The 19,412-nt window shown below is 32.8% G+C and overlaps 1 protein-coding gene across 1 annotated transcript; it reads left to right on the top strand.

Annotated features, from left to right (window-relative positions):
* The first annotated feature begins 15,196 nt into the window (after positions 1 to 15,196).
* On the top strand, positions 15,197 to 18,759 carry LOC122318141 (replication protein A 32 kDa subunit A-like). The gene is made up of 10 exons (XM_043135320.1): positions 15,197 to 15,380; positions 15,825 to 15,935; positions 16,244 to 16,341; positions 16,573 to 16,614; positions 16,703 to 16,780; positions 17,172 to 17,247; positions 17,602 to 17,703; positions 17,788 to 17,870; positions 18,205 to 18,273; positions 18,361 to 18,759. Exons 1-10 carry the CDS (start codon positions 15,273 to 15,275, stop codon positions 18,437 to 18,439), a joined length of 846 nt encoding a protein of 281 aa, XP_042991254.1. The 5' UTR covers positions 15,197 to 15,272; the 3' UTR covers positions 18,440 to 18,759.
* The last annotated feature ends 653 nt before the right edge of the window (positions 18,760 to 19,412 follow it).

The following is a 19,412-nucleotide window of genomic DNA, read 5'->3' as shown; positions in this document are numbered from 1 at the left end:
CTATGCATTTGGGTATGCTTTATTAAGTGAATTTCTAAAAATTTCAAGTGATTTTATTTGGATCTGCCTTGATTTCATCTATGTGGATATGAAATTTTTGCTGAACTTGCACGCATTCAAACAAAAAGTGAACAAATTGAGAAGAAGGATAATGAATTGAAAGTTAATCGAAAGGTCTGTGTGAAAAAGGTGAGTAGTACACGGGAATTTTGTCATAAAACCAAGGACAAAATAGAGGGGAAATATGGACAAAATACTGTTCATCCATCTATTCGTACTTATTTAATAGAGTTAGATATAAATATTGGAACTTTAGGTTACTTCTACCTCTTTTGTTTGTATTTTTATTTTATAAATTTTTTAAAATCACATAACATCATGTGGTAGTGTCATGTCAGTAAGATTATTGAGTGATAATGCAATGACTCAGTCTAATAATTCTAAAGTCGAGATATTACTAATTTTTATTGAATTTAAATTATATTTAGCGAGCCATATTAGATAAGTCCAAGAGCAATAAATTATTGAGATTGATTATGAGTTTTAATTAAATTTAATAATTAGGTTAAATCTCATTTATTATTTATTGAACAAACTAAACTCCTTTTAGAATTTAAAAATCGGCCATTATAAATTTACTTCAATTTAAAATCATCACTGATTGAAGTCTTATACGCAGTCTCAATCACTGCTAATCTTACATTGAATGAACTACTAGATTATGTTTGTAAATTCAAACTCTCTTCTTGAATGATCGTGACTGAGTCCAACTTGAACTCAAACTTGTTGATGTCCTATTCTAACAGTGATACAACTTTACGAGTCATATGCATGTTAAAACTCTTTATCTGAGTCCAACTTAAAGTGGTTGTCACCATTTCTTAAATTTCTCTATAAATATCTATCTTCTGCATGTTATTTAGAAAAAAATAATAAACATTCTAGTCCAGCGTGATCAATTTTGTGCTGAAAATTTTAAAAAGCAACACTAAAAGGTAAGTACATATGTTAGGTACTTATATATATTATTAATACGAGTTCTTTCGAAGCCAATGTTTACATATCACGCATGATATTTACAAGAACGTTATTTATCATATTTCATTCTACATCTTATAGTTATATATGTATTATGCATCTTATGTATCTCACGTTGCATAAAACACGTAAGTTTTTATAAGATTAATTGTAAGATAAGTTCATAACAGGTCAGAATATTTATTAAGGTAGAAATGCATGACAAGGCTTAGTCTAGAGAGGTGTGACAGTGACCTGGATTATGTATAAAGATTCAAAATTAAGATTTTTATGGTATAGATTTTAAGAAATTTTGATAAAAGTTTACACCCACTCTCATTTATAATTTCAGTATTTTAATTTAAAACAACTTTATTTATTATAAATAATTTTTTTACTTTAAGCTTCATTCAAAATAAAAGAAAATATTTTTAAGTTAGATTCAGTAATAGCACTCAAAACTCTTGAGAATTTATAAAAATAATTTAATTCTTAAACTTGGGAAGCAAAGCGTTATTATTAAATTTTATATAACTAAATAACGTTATATTGTTATATTTTTTTTTCAATATGTGTCACATCATCAATTCGATTATAACAAAAAAAAATCTAAATAAAAAGTTGCATTATTCTATAAATATATATTTTTGTTGCAATAGTATTTTATAATATAATTTTAGAAAACAAAGAAAAAATTATATAAGAACATGCAATATAAAAGTTTGAAACTCATGTATATTTTTGTATGAATAAATTATTAATAGAGTTACATCTTAAATCATTTCATTATATAAAGCATCATCTAGCACGACTACGGACCTTAAAATTCAAAATGGAGCAATATTCTTATTTTTTTAGAAATAATATTAGATCTTGTAGACGTTAAATTTTTTTTAAAAAAATATTCAATAACTTAAAAATACTATTTAGGGCTGTTCATCCGGGTTCCAATCCGGAAATTTGGGATTACCCAACTCGGAACCCGGATTTGAAATCCGGGCCGAAACCCCGGATTTCGGGTTTCGGATTGAAACCCTTTTTTTTTTTTCCTGCTGTATTTGGGCTTTAAAAGTATAATTTCTTTTTAATAAAAACCTATATTATATTAAAGATCTTTTAAGAAAAATCATTGTTAAAAAGCATAATTCTCTTTATGTAAAAACCTATATTTATTATAGAAATTTTTTAAATAATGTTGAAAATCATACCTTTTTTTTTTAACGCTTATATTTTGTGAAAATTTTTCTAAGAGGTAATGTTAAAAAGTGTTGCCCAGATGACTAACACAAGAGGGGGGGTGAATTGAGTTATATTAAAAAAATTAACAATTATTAATCAAATATATAATATAAAATATAAACAAAATATGAAATAACAATAAATATAAGGAGTAAGGGTAAGAGAGAAGCAAACTCAGTATGTTAACGAGGTTCGGCCCCACTGCCTACGTCCTTGCCTCAAGCTACCCCTTGAGGATTCCCAAATTCACTATTCAACCTCCTTCAGGTGGAGATAGAAACCTATTACACCTTTGAACAACACCGCTACAAAGGATCCGTGTAGAACACCCTCTACACTTGCAATCACCTTACACGTGGTGATTCAACTATTCCCTGTGTAGAATACTTTCTACACACACAAGGGTTATACACACCCTTTTTCTGATACAAAAGCTGATAGTGGGTAGGTTATCAGAAAACACTCCTCAACGAGTGAAATAAAAACAATACAGCGCAAGCTATATCTCTCAAAATGAACAAGGATTAAGGCTCAATGTTTAGAGAAGAGAGAATGAAAGCTTTGAATGAATGTTGTATGCTCTTGGTGTTGTGAATGTGAAGCTCTCAAATGATCTATTTATAGGCATATGAGACTTCATATTCAAATTTAAAAAGATTCACATGTCAAAGACAACATCATTCACTTTTTCAAAAAATTCAAATAAAAGGTTCTTCTTTTTCAATTGTCAAAGACAACATCATTCACTTTTTCAAAGAATTCAAATAAAAGGTTCTTCTTTCTCAATTGTCAAAGACAACATCATTCACTTTTTCAAAAAAATCAAACCTAATCTTTTACTTTTGGCATATGACAAAATGAGCACACTTTCATTTTCAAAAAATTCAAACCTAATCTTTTACTTTTTGTATAAGTCTAAAAAAGCATCAATCACTTTTGAAAATATTCAAATAAAACATGCACATGTGAAAGATGACAATCAATCATCTTTAATATTTTCAAAGTTCAACCCTTTAATCAAGGCATGCACATGCAAAAGATGACAATCAATCATCTTTCAAAATTTTCAAATTTAATTTTCAAAAATATTCATGCACATGTGGAAAATGTATTTTAATGCTTTATGATAAAATATTAATTTTGAGCATTAATCCTAATTTCGAATTTTGAAGAGATTTACAACATTACTCTATAATTTTAATGTGAACTTGTTCCCTTCTTGCTCATGCTTGTTTCCTTGATGTGCTTGACTCCATTATGTAGACAACTTGAGCTTGAGACTTCTTTATTCTTTGAATTCATTTGTTATCATCAAAATCCATGTGTAGATTTATAATCACATGAAACTTGAAATCTTGAGTTCAACAATCTCCCCCTTTTTGATGATGACAAATATTTGATAGAACTTGAAACCTATATTAATACTTAAGCTCCCCCTGAAAATATGCGTTAGTTTTTCAAGTAAAAGTATAAATATAATTCCAAGCATATATAACAAGTTTAGCAATTTAAACAATGTTAATGTTCTAGTCTAACACTTCTCCCCCTTTTGGCATCATTAAAAAGGATCCGCAACAAGAAAATGGACTGAAGAAAACGATGTGTTTAATAGTCACTGTAGATAGTTGAAAAATGGAGCCGTCCGTGACCCGACAAGTGCTGCAAAGCCTCGAGGCCTAACTCTATGAATTTAATACGGCTGAAGATTTAAACAATCGCCTGATGTTGTTGACAAACGGGATTGAAGGCTCCGAGTTTCTATAAAAAAATGATCATTTTCATCTATCGGATGCCAAAAAAATAATCACTTCTTGACCTGAGTTCTGTTTTTCCACAACGATAGAATGGCTGAGCAATTCTCTTCCACTAATGTTCCAGACTTGAATCAGGAACCCTTGACGCATCAATCATCAATCTTCTCTCCTGAGGCCGTCAATACCATGATAGGAGCAGTGAACCGTTTTTCTAGTAAGGCTGATTCTGAGATTATTGCAGAATCAAGAATGCTCAGTAATCAATATGCTGCCTCTGTTACGATCATGTCTCGAAGGTTAATGGCGAGGGTGAGTGAGATTGATCATCTTAACATGCAAATATCTGAGTTACGACAGAAGCTTGCTAATAAGGATAGTGAGAATAAAAGGCTAAAGCAAGAAAACCAAGAGTTGAAAAAATTTGCAGATTGGTATGCTCATGATCTGCAACCACGAATAGAAGAGCTAGAACGAGAAAGGGTTCAGATACAAGGTCAACATCGGCAGATAACAGCAGAGGTTCATCGTTTACTAGAAAAATAGGGACAATCTACTGTTAATCTCGCTGGCTTAGTAAGAAAACTTTTGACAATGTGTGTCCAGCATATCTTGTATTTCTTTTGACTAAATAAGATTTGAAGAGAAAATAGTTTGTCTTATTCTTTATGCTATCTCTATAAAATCAGTCCTGAAGTTCATCTAATCCGCATCAAGTTTTCATCTCATCTCTATAACTCATCTGCATTCCTTCAGCATTCTCGTTTTAAGCCTTCTATTCTTTTCTCAATGGCTCATTCTTCTAACATTTCTCTAGATCCATCCATGAGGCATTCTGCATCTCAACCTCCTGTTCTTTCTGCAGCTACCATTGGTGCCATGTTGCAGCAAGAAAATAATAATCTGACTAATAAGTCAGATTCTGATGCTATTTATGACTTGGTGAGTCTTGGGACTCGCTACTCTTCCTCTATTGTGGCTTTTTCTCAGCGGCTACAAGCCAAAAATCACGAAGTTGAAAAGCTCAAAGAACAAATTGTTGTACTTCAACAAATTGTTCAAGAGTCTCACACAAGGGAAGGAATCATTCGGCAGAAGAATAAACAGTTGAAATCTTTATTAGATTCTTCATTCCGCTTGCCGGTTCCCATGAATAAGAATGACATGATATTGTATGAAGAGAATGAGCGTCTCAAACATGAGGCTAAGAATCTCAAATTTATGTAAAAGTATTAAAAAAAATCTATCTCTATTTTTATTGACTCTGGTCTATCTTTTAAGAGATATTCATAGCATGCATCATACCTATTTCTCTTCTGATCATACATAATCTATCTTCTGGTAAAGGTTTTGTGAAAATATCTGCTAACTGATCGTGTGTGTTTGTGAACTCTAACATTATATCACCTTTTTGCACATGATCTCGAAGAAAATGATACCTTATTTCAATATGCTTAGTTCTAGAATGTTGTATTGGGTTCTTTGAAAGATTTATAGCACTTGTATTATCACATTTGATTGGAATGTGATTATACATGAGTTTAAAATCTTCAAGTTGTTGCTTCATGTAGAGAACTTGAGCACAACAACTACCCGCAGCAACATATTCTGCCTCAGCAGTAGATAGTGCAACAGAATTTTGTTTTTTACTAAACCAGGAAACTAATGCATGACCTAAGAAATGGCATGCTCCACTAGTGCTTTTTCGATCTATTTTACAGCCAGCATAATCTGCATCTGTGTAGCTGATTAAATCGAAAGATGTGTGCTTAGGGTACCATAACCCTAGGTTAATTGTACCACTAAGATATCTAAGAATGCGCTTAACTGCAATTAAATGTGATTCTTTTGGAGATGATTGAAAACGTGCACATAAGCACACACTAAACATAATATCTGGTCTACTGGCTGTTAAATATAATAAGCTACCAATCATACCTCGATATATCTTCGAGTCAACTGCCTTACCGGATTCATCTTTATCAAGTTTAGTTGATGGGCTCATTGGTGTTCCAATTTCCTTAGCATTTTCCATCCCAAACTTCTTCAGTAATTCCTTAATATATTTTGATTGATTGATGAATGTCCCACTTTTTGCTTGCTTAATTTGCAATCCGAGAAAGAATGTAAGTTCACCCATCATGCTCATCTCAAATTCTTCCTGCATAGTCTTAGCAAAAACTTGACACATATTTTCATTAGTAGCACCGAATATTATATCATCAACATAAATCTGAATCAAAAGAATATCATCATTTTCATATTTAATGAAAAGAGTTGTGTCGATTTTTCCTCTTGAAAAACCTTTTTCAATCAAGAAACCACTGAGTCTCTCGTACCAAGCTCTAGGAGCTTGTTTAAGTCCATATAGTGCTTTTGTGAGTTTGAAAACATGATTTGGGGAAATATGATTTTCAAAACCTGGAGGTTGCTCAACATATACCTCTTCATTTATAAAACCATTTAAGAAAGCACTTTTAACATCCATTTGAAAAAGTTTGAAATCTTTATAACAAGCATATGCAAGTAGCATTCGAATAGCTTCTAATCTTGCGACAGGTGCATATGTCTCATCATAATCGATTCCTTCTTCTTGATTAAAACCTTGGGCTACAAGTCGAGCCTTATTTCTAGTAATGACTCCAGACTCATCTTTCTTGTTTCTAAAAACCCATTTTGTTCCAATAATAGTATAATTTTTGGGTCTAGGAACAAGTGTCCAAACATCATTTCTTTCAAATTGATTCAACTCTTCTTGCATAGCTAGAATCCAAGATTCATCAAGAAGTGCGTCATCAATATTTTTGGGTTCAATTTGAGATAGAAAAGCAGTATGATTACAAATATTTCTAAAAGATGATCGAGTACTTACACCTTGTGAAGGTTCTCCCAAAATTTGTTCCACTGGATGATCTTTCACAAATTTCCACTGTTTGGTTGCATCTTGTATTAAATTTTGATGATCTTTCCTGATGGCTCCATGTTGAACTTCCTCTATTGCTTTCTCTTTGTTGAGATTGAGACTTTCTGTGTTATTTATACCTTCTGTTTCTTCATCAATAGATTTCTTGGAGAGTGGAGAATTAGATTCATCAAATACTACATGCATAGATTCTTGTACAGTTAAAGTCTTTTTGTTGAATACTCTATAAGCTTTACTATTAGTAGAATACCCGAGAAAAATACCTTCATCAGATTTTGCATCAAACTTGCCTAAATTATCTCTGTCATTCAAAATAAAACATTTGCATCCAAATACATGAAAGTAACCAATGTTGGGCTTTTTCTCATTCCAAAGCTCATAGGGGGTTTTATCTAATTTAGACCTTAACATAACTCTATTTATAACATAACATGCAGTACTTACCGCTTCGGCCCAAAAATAACTAGGCAAGTTGTTCTCATTGAGCATTGTTCTTGCCATCTCTTGAAGAGATCTATTTTTCCTCTCTACTACCCCATTTTGTTGAGGAGTTCGAGGAGCAGAAAAATTATGAATAAAACCGTTTTCATCACAAAATGTTTCAATATTTTTATTAACAAACTCTTTTCCCCTATCACTTCGGATACTTGAAATAGTATAGCCCTTTTCATTTTGAATTCTCTTGCATAACTTGGTAAAGGCATTATGTGCCTCATCTTTATGAGCAAGAAAGATGACCCAAGTATATCTAGAGAAATCATCAACAATAACAAATGCATAATATTTTCCTCCTAGACTTGCAACTCTATTTGGTCCAAAAAGATCCATGTGTATCAGTTGCAATGGTCTAGTAGTGGAAATATGTTTCTTAGTTTTAAAAGAAGTTTTTGTTTGTTTACCAAATTGACATGCATCACAAATTTTGTCTTTAAGAAAATATGTTTTTGGTAAACCTCTCACAAGATCATTTTTTGAAAGTTTGGAAATAAGTTCCATGTTGGCATGACCTAATCTTCTATGCCATAACCAACTAGTTTCATTTTGAGCTGACAAGCAAATAGCATCTTGTGAGGTAATTTCTTCAAAATCAATTGTATAAACATTATTGTTTCTAAAAGCAATAAAACAAATATGATCATTCAAAATAATGCATTTATCCATTTTAAAAGTAACTGTAAATCCTTTATCACATAATTGACTTATGCTCAAAAGATTATGTTTTAAACCTTCAACAAGTAGAACATCTTCAATTATGAGAGAAGATTCATTACCAATTTTACATATTCCCACGATCTTCCCTTTCGAGTTGTCTCCAAATGTTACGTGTCCTTCTTCTTTAGATCTAAGATCAAAGAACTTAGTCTTGTCTCCCGTCATGTGTCTTGAACATCCACTATCTAAAAACCACTTATTTTTGCTTGTGGATGACTTCATGCATACCTATAAAAACAATTAAAATGATTTTTCTTGGTACCCAAGTTCTTTGGGTCCTTTATTTATTAGTATTAGAAGAAACAAGATTTTTAGGTACCCATATGGCCCTAATAGTCATTGTATGATTTCTTCTAATAGGACAAGTATGATAATTATGACCATTTCTATTACAAAAATTACAAATAGCATGTGACATATATGAAAAACTTGAATGATTATAATAATATCCTTTTTTGACAAAATTATTTTTATGAAAAGAATTTTGAATATTAGTCTTTGAGGTAGAATGATTATCAAAGAAATTTTTATAAGGTTTGTATTTTTGTTTTGGCATATATCCCAAACCTGCCTTGTCAAAAACACATCTTTGACTACCAAGAAGTTTTTCAAAATTTCTTTTTCCATTCGTAAAGTTTTCAACAATATTTTCTAAATCGGTTTTCTTCTTATTCAATTCAAGATTTTCATCTTTCAAAATGATACTTTCTTTTCTTAAAATTTCAATTTCGTTTGTTAAAGAAGAATTTTTCTTTTTCAAAGCAGTATACTTGATACCCAATTTTTCAAATTCCTCATAAATCTCTTCTAAAACATTTTGCAATTCTTCATATGAAGGATTTTCAATATTATCAAGATTTGTTACCTCAATGTCATCTTTAGCCATAAGACAAAGATTTGCTGATTCTTCATTGCTTGCTTCACTATCTGAGCTACTTGAATCATCATCCCATGTAGCTTTCATTGCTTTCTTGCCCTTGTTTCGATCTTTCTTTAGCAGAGGACAATCTGGCTTGATATGACCAGGTTTATTGCATTTATAACAAATTAAAGTGTCGTTTTTACCTGAATCTTTCTTGGAAAACTTTTTGAAAGATTTCCTCGGAGGAGTTCTATTTTTCTTCAAGAACCTCTGAATTCTTCTTGTTATCATCGCAACTTCTTCATCTTTATCGTCATTTTCCTCATCTTCATCACTTTCACTTTCATGAGGAACAGCTTTAAGTGCTAAACTCTTCTTTGGCTTTCCTTCTTCTTCTCCTCTTTTCAATGTGTACTCATGGGTGATAAGTGACCCGATGAGTTCATTGACTTCGAGCTTCTTGAGGTCTCTAGCTTCAAGAATCGCTGTAACTTTTGATTCCCAACGTTTTGGTAAAGAGTTGAGAATTTTTCTTACTATCTCTACCTTGGAATAAACTTTGCCAAGAGCTGTCAAGCTGTTTATGATGTTAGTAAAACGAGTGTGCATACTAGAAATAGATTCATCATCATTCATCTTAAACATTTCATATTCATGAGTAAGAATATAAATTTTTGATTCCTTGACTTGCGAAGTTCCTTCATAAGTTACTTCCAAGTTATCCCAAATTTCCTTTGCCGTAGCGCAATTCATTATTCTATTAAACTCATTTCCATTAAGAGCATTATATAATAAATTCATAGCAGTTAAATTTAAAGTATAAAGTCTATCGTCTTCACGATCAAACTCTTCTTCTTCCTTTTTGACCTTTACTCCACCAACCACTTTTGTTGGAATATAAGGTCCATTTACAATACATTTCCATATTTCTCTACCTTGAGCTTGAAGAAATATTCTCATTCTAACTTTCCAGAATGAGTAATTATCTCCACAAAAGAGTGGAGGCCGACTACTAGATTGACCTTCACCAAATGAAGCTGCAATGTTAGCCGTAAGATCTTAACTCAAAAGATAGTTAATCTTATAATAGAGCTCTTAGCTCTGATACCAATTGTTGCCCAGATGACTAACACAAGAGGGGGGGTGAATTGAGTTGTATTAAAAAAATTAACAATTATTAATCAAATATATAATATAAAATATAAACAAAATATGAAATAACAATAAATATAAGGAGTAAGGGTAAGAGAGAAGCAAACTCAGTATGTTAACGAGGTTCGGCCCCACTGCCTACGTCCTTGCCTCAAGCTACCCCTTGAGGATTCCCAAATTCACTATTCAACCTCCTTCAGGTGGAGATAGAAACCTATTACACCTTTGAACAACACCGCTACAAAGGATCCGTGTAGAACACCCTCTACACTTGCAATCACCTTACACGTGGTGATTCAACTATTCCCTGTGTAGAATACTTTCTACACACACAAGGGTTATACACACCCTTTTTCTGATACAAAAGCTGATAGTGGGTAGGTTATCAGAAAACACTCCTCAACGAGTGAAATAAAAACAATACAGCGCAAGCTATATCTCTCAAAATGAACAAGGATTAAGGCTCAATGTTTAGAGAAGAGAGAATGAAAGCTTTGAATGAATGTTGTATGCTCTTGGTGTTGTGAATGTGAAGCTCTCAAATGATCTATTTATAGGCATATGAGACTTCATATTCAAATTTAAAAAGATTCACATGTCAAAGACAACATCATTCACTTTTTCAAAAAATTCAAATAAAAGGTTCTTCTTTTTCAATTGTCAAAGACAACATCATTCACTTTTTCAAAGAATTCAAATAAAAGGTTCTTCTTTCTCAATTGTCAAAGACAACATCATTCACTTTTTCAAAAAAATCAAACCTAATCTTTTACTTTTGGCATATGACAAAATGAGCACACTTTCATTTTCAAAAAATTCAAACCTAATCTTTTACTTTTTGTATAAGTCTAAAAAAGCATCAATCACTTTTGAAAATATTCAAATAAAACATGCACATGTGAAAGATGACAATCAATCATCTTTAATATTTTCAAAGTTCAACCCTTTAATCAAGGCATGCACATGCAAAAGATGACAATCAATCATCTTTCAAAATTTTCAAATTTAATTTTCAAAAATATTCATGCACATGTGGAAAATGTATTTTAATGCTTTATGATAAAATATTAATTTTGAGCATTAATCCTAATTTCGAATTTTGAAGAGATTTACAACATTACTCTATAATTTTAATGTGAACTTGTTCCCTTCTTGCTCATGCTTGTTTCCTTGATGTGCTTGACTCCATTATGTAGACAACTTGAGCTTGAGACTTCTTTATTCTTTGAATTCATTTGTTATCATCAAAATCCATGTGTAGATTTATAATCACATGAAACTTGAAATCTTGAGTTCAACAAAAAGCACAACATTGTCCAGAATATAATAAAATATATAAAAATGAAAAACCAAAATGCATGCAATCCACTACATATTGCATTACATTACAAAATATAAAATTACAAGATATTTTTATGAGATATGAAGTCTTTAAAAATGATGCCATTGAGATATAATCGACAAAAATGTGCGGATATCTTGGAAGCATCTCCCGTTTCTCTCAAGCCATAAACACCAAAACAAACACAAATGAATCATCCTCCACTCAGCTTTATTGCCTCCAGTGCTCCACAACCTGCAGCACCTTCCCAACTAGCCATCATCTTGAATAGAATTCAGTACCATCATCTTGAAGGGAAACAGGGGGTCAAGAGGTATTGGTTTTCAGTAAGCCCAAATAGTTATAAAAATATTATTTCCCAGCTCTATTTGCTAAGTTTCCTTCCAAACACAAAAAACTGCTGATGGAAGTAAAATAAGTGGTTACATCAATAACTTAAAGGCCAATGTTTGAAGAAAAGAAAATGTCAATAGAAAAGATCAAATCTAAGGAACACATAGAAAAAGATGACAAAAAATATATAAGCCAGAAGCTAAAAAGAATATACTAATCAAATGAATATATTAAAAGGGAAAAGGCTCTGACTTTAAGAACAAAATTGAGGAAATAAATTATTTTTAAAAGATAGTAGTGCTTATAGCTAGCAATCCGCTCACTTTCCATATCAGGCCTAAAAAGTACAAAACATTTACCTTGGAAGGCAGAATCCTCCATGTATTTCTACAACAAAACAAGCAACATGTATCAATAAATCAATGGCAACATAGAGCATCTATCTTGCATGTATGAAAGCAAAAGGTGATTCCAATGTCAAAAGCAGTCCATGTAATATTAGCTAAACAGTACTTTAGCCTAATGTTAAGCAACTTGGGGGCAGATCATTGCTTTAATAAAAACCTTATTCTCAAATAATACCTCTTTAGTCATTAACCCAAGTCGAAAATGGGGTGGAAAAAAGGAATTAAATAGAGCAAACGTGCATAAAAAAATCCTGAACATTTTAAGTTAGGCGTGAATATTAGGTGATATGATGATGAGCTATAACTTAGAGGCCTGTGTTAGATATTAGATACATAGTAAAACCAATCCTGAAGTAGTATTTAAGCTAAGCATGTCTGGATCTTAGTTCTTAGCCAACCTAGGATGAAAATGACTCTGATTCGGAAATATCCTGTCAAATGCTACAATTAGGCAACCATGATAGGTTTGGCATTTCCATATTAGTCTGTCAAATCAAGCTGTCCCATTTTTGGAACCTCCTCTAACAGATCAGTGAAGACAACATTTCTAAATTGCCATGACTCATCTATCTTAGCATTTTCTAAAATGTGTAGAATCATTTGAGAATTTTTTCTATGAAATGATTATTTGTTTGGAAATCTAAACAGCCCCCCATGCATATGCATGGACCACACACTTGACTCAATGTTTGGCCATATATGATCCATCCACTTGTTCTAACATTAATAATGGTGCACTTTCCAAATCCATATCATTATTAAATTAAAGAGAGACGAAATCTGAATCTTTGATTGAACTCTGATGATCATGATCTCACTCAAAACCCTAGGAGCAAAGTGTAATTCTATTCAAAGGCAGTAAATTCCTATGATTTTTGACCTCACAAAAAGTGATACCTAAGTACATACCTATTGAAGATAAACCTCATCCTGGAAACTCAGCAACAACCTCAACAACAACTCAAAATTCTTCATCACTGTAATCAACATCAAGGACTCTGGATTTTTCTTCACGTTTCCTAAGATCTATCAAACTAACAGCATATACTATATACCCATGTTTAACAAAATAACAAAAAAAAAAAAAACCCAGATCTAGCACAAAATGTCGCAGCACAAACCTTACCTGAACAAAAGCTACACAAGCCGTAGCATTTCATCATCGTCATTCCAAGGTATTTGACGACGCGAGATAGAGAGGGTGAGAAGAAACATCAGCAAATAGCATTTTCTTATTGTAATAAAACAAATCCAAATCGGAATAAAAGGGATCCAAATCGCAGAGAACAAACCTTGGGTCACGAGGATGAGGCGATTTCGCGTGAAAGAAAGGCCTGAGCACAGAGAGTGCTATGGGTCTCTGTCAGGACTCTGCCAGCGTGAGGAACCCATTTGAAGAGAGCTACCTCGTCGTCTTCTACGCACTACGGATTGCGGAATCATGTAGGGTTTTTTCGGAGGGAGAATAATGAGCAGAGAGTGCTATCACAGATTGAAGAAGAGAGAGAGAGAGAGAGAGAGAGAGAGAGAGAGAGAGAGAGAGAGAGAGAGAGAGAGAGAGAGAGAGAGAGAGAGAGAGAGAGAGAGAGAGAGAGAGAGAGAGAGAGAGAGAGAGAGAGAGAGAGACGGCAGAAACCCTAGCTCAATTAGAAGACGAACCCTTTCATAAGGGTGTATTTGTTTTCAACGTATATAAACCCGGGTACCGGATTGTAAATCTGAAACCTGGTTTCCTTACCCGCAACGGGACCGGATAGATCCGGGTATTATAATTCGGATTTCAGCCCGGATCAAATCCAGACCGAAAACCTATAACCGGAATCCGATTATCCGGATTTCGGACCGGGCCGGAAAAAATCAAGCCTGTATGAACAGACCTAATACTATTTATAATATTTTTAACAGTGATTTCCAGTTCTTTTAATTCACATTAATTCTCAAATTACGTGTTGTTTTTTATATTATGAGGAGGCTGAAAATACAAAAATTAAATCTCCAAACAATTATTGCGTCCCATGTTCAAGGATAGATAATTGAGCTTCCCAGCAACCCCCACTAAATTCCAGCCAATTTCAATGAGCTTAGATCGAATAGTAACTAAAATTTATTTTAAAAATAATTAGTATCAGGGTTTTTAAGACGTTTGGATTTATATTTTATGATTTTAGAAATTTACTTTTAAAACAATTTAATTTGATGTAATATAATTCATTATTAGAAAATGCTAGTCTTTTCACTGAATTTTTTTTTTTACTTAATGATTAAGAAAATATTTTTTAATGATATTATAAATTTTTTTATTTTTTAAAAAATATTTAAAAGTGTTAAAAAAATACATAAAATACACTAACGGGAGGGCGCTCCTAATGGTGCAAAGCCACTTTTTACACCACATCCTAACAAAAAAAAAATGCATCCTTATAAGTTTTGTACATTTACAAATACTAGGCTAAAGAATTTTAAATCTCAGCGTAATTACATATTCTTACATTTAAGTAAGCACACCTTGAATCATATCTTCAGCTAGAACAATTTCGCCCTTCTAATACATTTATCTTATATTATTTAAGTGTAATTTATATCTTTTAAAGTTTTTGTTCGGATATTAAAATTAAACTAAAATAAATATAAACATATAAAATAAATTAGAAAGCAGACTGCACTCGAGTTAAATAGTTGATATTTTAAAATAAAAAAATAATAATTAAAATTGTGAGTGAGCAATCATCATATAATTATTTAAAAAAAATAATAAATACAAAACTTAAATAAAAAAATTAAAATTTTAATAATAAATTTTATTATTTTTTAAAATTATTATACTACTCTAACCCACTTCACGATTATAATATTATAAATCGTCTTACAGGAAGACAGCTTGGCCTCAAATTAGTCGTCACCTAAAACGGGCGGGAAAAGGGAACAAAAATTGGCGGGGGACTCTAATAGAGCTCTCACAAATTGTCTCTATTGCCCCCGCCCATCTCCCGTAGCCCCACATCCCGCACACATTCTGTCTCGCTCTTGGGTTTGAATGATGTTCTCCAGTAGCCAGTTCGACGCCGTATCTGCCTTTCCCGGCGGCGGATCCATGCTCTCTCAGCAATCTCAGCCGACTGATTCGCCGTTCTCGTCGGCAAAAGTAAGTCATCTCACTTCATTTTCCGTTGGGCTGCTCGGAACATGTAATAAGATGATAGAGTGGGTTGAAAAGTAGAAAAATCAAATTATAGTCAAGCCAGCTAAATATGACAAGTGGTAATGAAAACAATAATACAAGGAAGCGTTTTCGTTTATGTTGTTTTGTAGTCTCACACCAATAGTTCGACAGATTTAGATCCTAGAAGGACATACCTGAAAGGTTTATTAATGTATTTATTTTAAATTTAGTCCGTGGAAGGTCTCTGCCTGATTGAGCGTTTGATTTCTGAGAATGAATGAGCTCTCATTTTTCTAATTTTATTTTATATCCAAAAAGTTATTTGGTTTTCAGGAAACTAAAGCGTCATGAAACATTAGTCTACATCGTTTTGATTTCTTGCCAGCCAAACAGGGGGTTATGTTTTGCTCTATCTTTGTGTTGCAGAGTCGCGAAACTCAGGGCTTGGTTCCAGTGACAGTGAAGCAAATTAGTGAAGCTTCTCAGTATGGTGATGAAAAATCAAATTTTGTGATCAACGGTGTGGACGTTGCAAATGTACTATTCGTTTCCCGCTTTCTACCTCTCTTTCAATCGAGCACATTTCATTGCTTTGTTTCGTTCCAGAAAGTGCACAAAGTGAAGTAGCAAAACCTTGCTACCGCCAAATTTTGCATGAAAAAGCTTCAGTTTCTTCTGTTAATATATCTCTCAGATCTAATTTTCGTAGGCTTCATAAACGAAATATGAATTGAGATTCGTAAACCTTTTATTACTTTTTTTGGGGACCAGTTTCTGTCGAAGCAGTGCCTTTGTTGTCCATGTTCTCTTTGCTATAGCCAATTCTTAAATCTTGTTGGTTTTAGGTCACGGTGGTTGGGATGGTGTTTGATAAAGCTGGAAGGAACACGGATATTGGTTTCAGTGTTGACGATGGAACAGGACGGATTGGATGTAGAAGATGGTAATATCTTCATTTTGATAAGACAACAGGAAGTGTGATGCTGTGTTGATATTTTATCTTGGCTCCTTAGATTTCACGTCAGTGTAATATTTGATAGCAGAAACTTGAGGAGCATTTTTGAAAGCTAGCTCCTTATATTATTGCCTTTTGTTTTTCAGTTGATGCTAGTCTTAATTCCAAATCCACTCTACACTGAAAAGAAGTCTTATTCTATATTTAATTATTTTATAGGATGAATGAGAATTTTGACACAATAGAAATGGAGGAAATACTGTAAGTTCTCTGTCTTCTACCGGTTGTTGTAATGAGATGTCATAATGCCAAGAAAGTTTGATTATTTCTATGATTCATAATTTAACAGAGATGGAATGTATGTTCGTGTTAATGGACACTTGAAAAGCTTTAAAGGCGTTAAGCAATTAGTTGCTTTCTCTGTCAGGTATGGCTGGGAAGTACATATTGTCTATCAATTTCATTTTGGTTTTTGGTTATAAGCTTTTGGAGGCCACTTTTGATACCTTCTACGATGAGGTTTCCTCTCTAAGGATTTATTTTTCGCATGACATCGTGGTTCCATAATTTGATTATGGACCACGACTTGATAGGAGTAGGTAGCTGAGACGCTTTTAAATTTGCTAAATTATATTGGATTTGATATAATATATTGAGCAATAAAATTAAAAAATAAAAAAATTTTAAAAAATGGATGGTGTGTGGTGTATGGGCTTATGTTTAGAATTTTTCTAATATATTTTGTGTATATTATGTGAAATTTTGTTTTGTTGTATATAAAATGAGTATCTCATTATGATAATTTTGTTACCTTTCAGGCCTGTAACAAACTTCGATGAGGTTACCTTCCATTTTATTGACTGCATCCATAACTACTTGCAGTCCAGATCACAGGTAATGGTAGTCATGCTCTATTTCATGCCTGTGGTGGTTGCATTCATCATGTACCTGATCCCTTGCATGTTCTACAATTGTTTCGCCCACTAAGAATGATAGGAATAGCACAGCTATTCCCGTAATTTAATACATTATGTGGTTGTGGATGTCATAACGTAATATCTATTCAACTGATGTGGAACTCCTATTTGCAAGTTATGCTAAGGGGCTTCGATTTGCGGGCACGCCAAAATTTAGACATTGCTTAATGTTATGGTTTAGAGGTTCATTTATTGTCTTTAGCATAGACTCATGATGTCTATATATTTTAATTTGTATATTGATTATGTATGCATTGTGTCTTGGCCGAAGCTGGAAGGAGTTACCCCAACCCAGATGCAGCCAGTGGACACGTCTCTCAGTCCTTCAGTGAAGAGTGCATCAAGTGAATATCTGACAGCCCCATCCAGTCAAGTATGATGTGAATGGAATTCCTCTTTCTTAGGTATTCTCGTTCGGTTCATGTTTGGGATAACATCCTAGTTCTCTCTTTTGTAGTTCTCTGGGCCATCCAGCATTGATGGGGGGGTCAAGAGCTGTGATCAATTGGTCCTTGACTATTTGCAGCAACCTGCAAGCATGTGAGTCTTCAAATTATGCAGATTCTCTTTCGAATCAAATTTCTGTTTGGTTACTGTTGACTCATTTTACTAAGATGGCTTAGTGCAATATGAATCTACCTGGAGAAGTAGTTTTACTACTGAAAAATATCTCACTATGAGGTTTTATCTATAGCTTTGCAATATAAAGTTTGTTTATTAGCTATTCTTCCAAAACGATTTTGCACTTCCTCAACTTCAGGATTAAAGTATAGGGTTTGATTGTCAGTTCCGGTCAATTATTGTCAATTTATCATTCGATACCAGCAATTATACTGAACTCTTTTTGGGATCTGTTCATGAATGCATTATGCAGTGGACAGGAAAAGGGGGTACATAGGGATGAACTTTCACGGCAGCTAAAAATTCCTGTGGAGAAGATCATGTAATCTCTCACACCGTCTCTATATCTTGAACAATTTCACATGTTTTTCCCCTGATGAATATGTTATTTCCTACTCTTCTATTCCAGGGAATCTATTAGGTCTCTTGAAGAGGAGGGTTTGATATACTCCACCATCGACGAGTTTCACTACAAGTCAACTCAGTGACGTGGATACTCTTGCTAGGGTGTGCTTACAATGCTAAGACTAGTCTTTATGTTATGAGTAGTGAGTGATACACAATACTCTTCACAATATTTTTCAGAACACATGACATAAAATGAGGGCATTTTTGTAAAGTGGTGTTATTTTATATGATATTTTACCATAATACCCCTCATTTTAAAATTTGTGAAGTATATTATGAAAAGTATTGTGTTTTTTATTTTTCTTATGTTATTAGGGTCTGGTACTGGTCCTTGTGTGTCTTGACTTTTTTATATAATGACAATGCTACATCCACGGCAAAGTTAAAGGCTTGGGACCAAGACCCGTACAAAAACTTTGGTGATTTTTTTTTTTTCCTTTATTTTGTTTTTGCCGGTCTAACAAACTTTCAAGTTTCCCTGTTTCAGTAGTTTGTTGAAATGTTTGCTTGGAAGAAAAATAATTGATGTTATTCACTATTTTATTCTTTCCAATCTCATAATTGGTAGTTTGCGAACTAAACTCAATTCATCTTTATTTACTCTATAGATTTTAACTTAAAATGTTAAATTCATCTTAATTTTAAAAAATTAAATTCATTTCAATAGAATTTATAGTTCAACTCTTACAAACGTAGTACTTAAAATTAAGATATTAAATTAAGATATCAACATCCAAAGTACTGATGTGACTGCCATGATATCAAATTAAGATGGAAAATTTAAGGCCACCGTTGGGGGTTATCGTTGGTCAATTTTTATTTTTTATTTTTTTTCTTAATGATTAAAAAAATTGTTTAATATTAATAGAAATTTTTTATATTTTTTAAAAATATTTAAAAATATTAAAAAATGATTTGAAAAAAAAAAACTAAAAAAAAAAACCTTTTTTTAAGCTTAACGGTGCCTCCCAACGAGATCCATCAAAGGCAAGTGTAGCATCGTCCAATTAAGATATGAGCTGTGCTCAACCCTCTTCATTGCGACTTCTAGTT

This window comes from Carya illinoinensis, chromosome 8, assembly GCF_018687715.1.
Source record: "Carya illinoinensis cultivar Pawnee chromosome 8, C.illinoinensisPawnee_v1, whole genome shotgun sequence".
NCBI classification, from domain to species: Eukaryota; Viridiplantae; Streptophyta; class Magnoliopsida; order Fagales; family Juglandaceae; genus Carya; species Carya illinoinensis.
The sequence above is the reverse complement of the archived record's forward strand: the minus strand, read 5'-3'. Positions and strand labels throughout refer to the sequence as shown.

Coding starts and splice junctions, on each gene's coding strand:
- LOC122318141 (XM_043135320.1), top strand. CDS start 15,273: ATGATGTTCTCCAGTAGCCAGTTCGACGCCGTATCTGCCTTTCCCGGC. Junction 17,248..17,601: donor ACTTGCAGTCCAGATCACAG/GTAATGGTAGTC, acceptor TCTTGGCCGAAG/CTGGAAGGAGTTACCCCAAC. Junction 17,704..17,787: donor TGACAGCCCCATCCAGTCAA/GTATGATGTGAA, acceptor TCTCTTTTGTAG/TTCTCTGGGCCATCCAGCAT.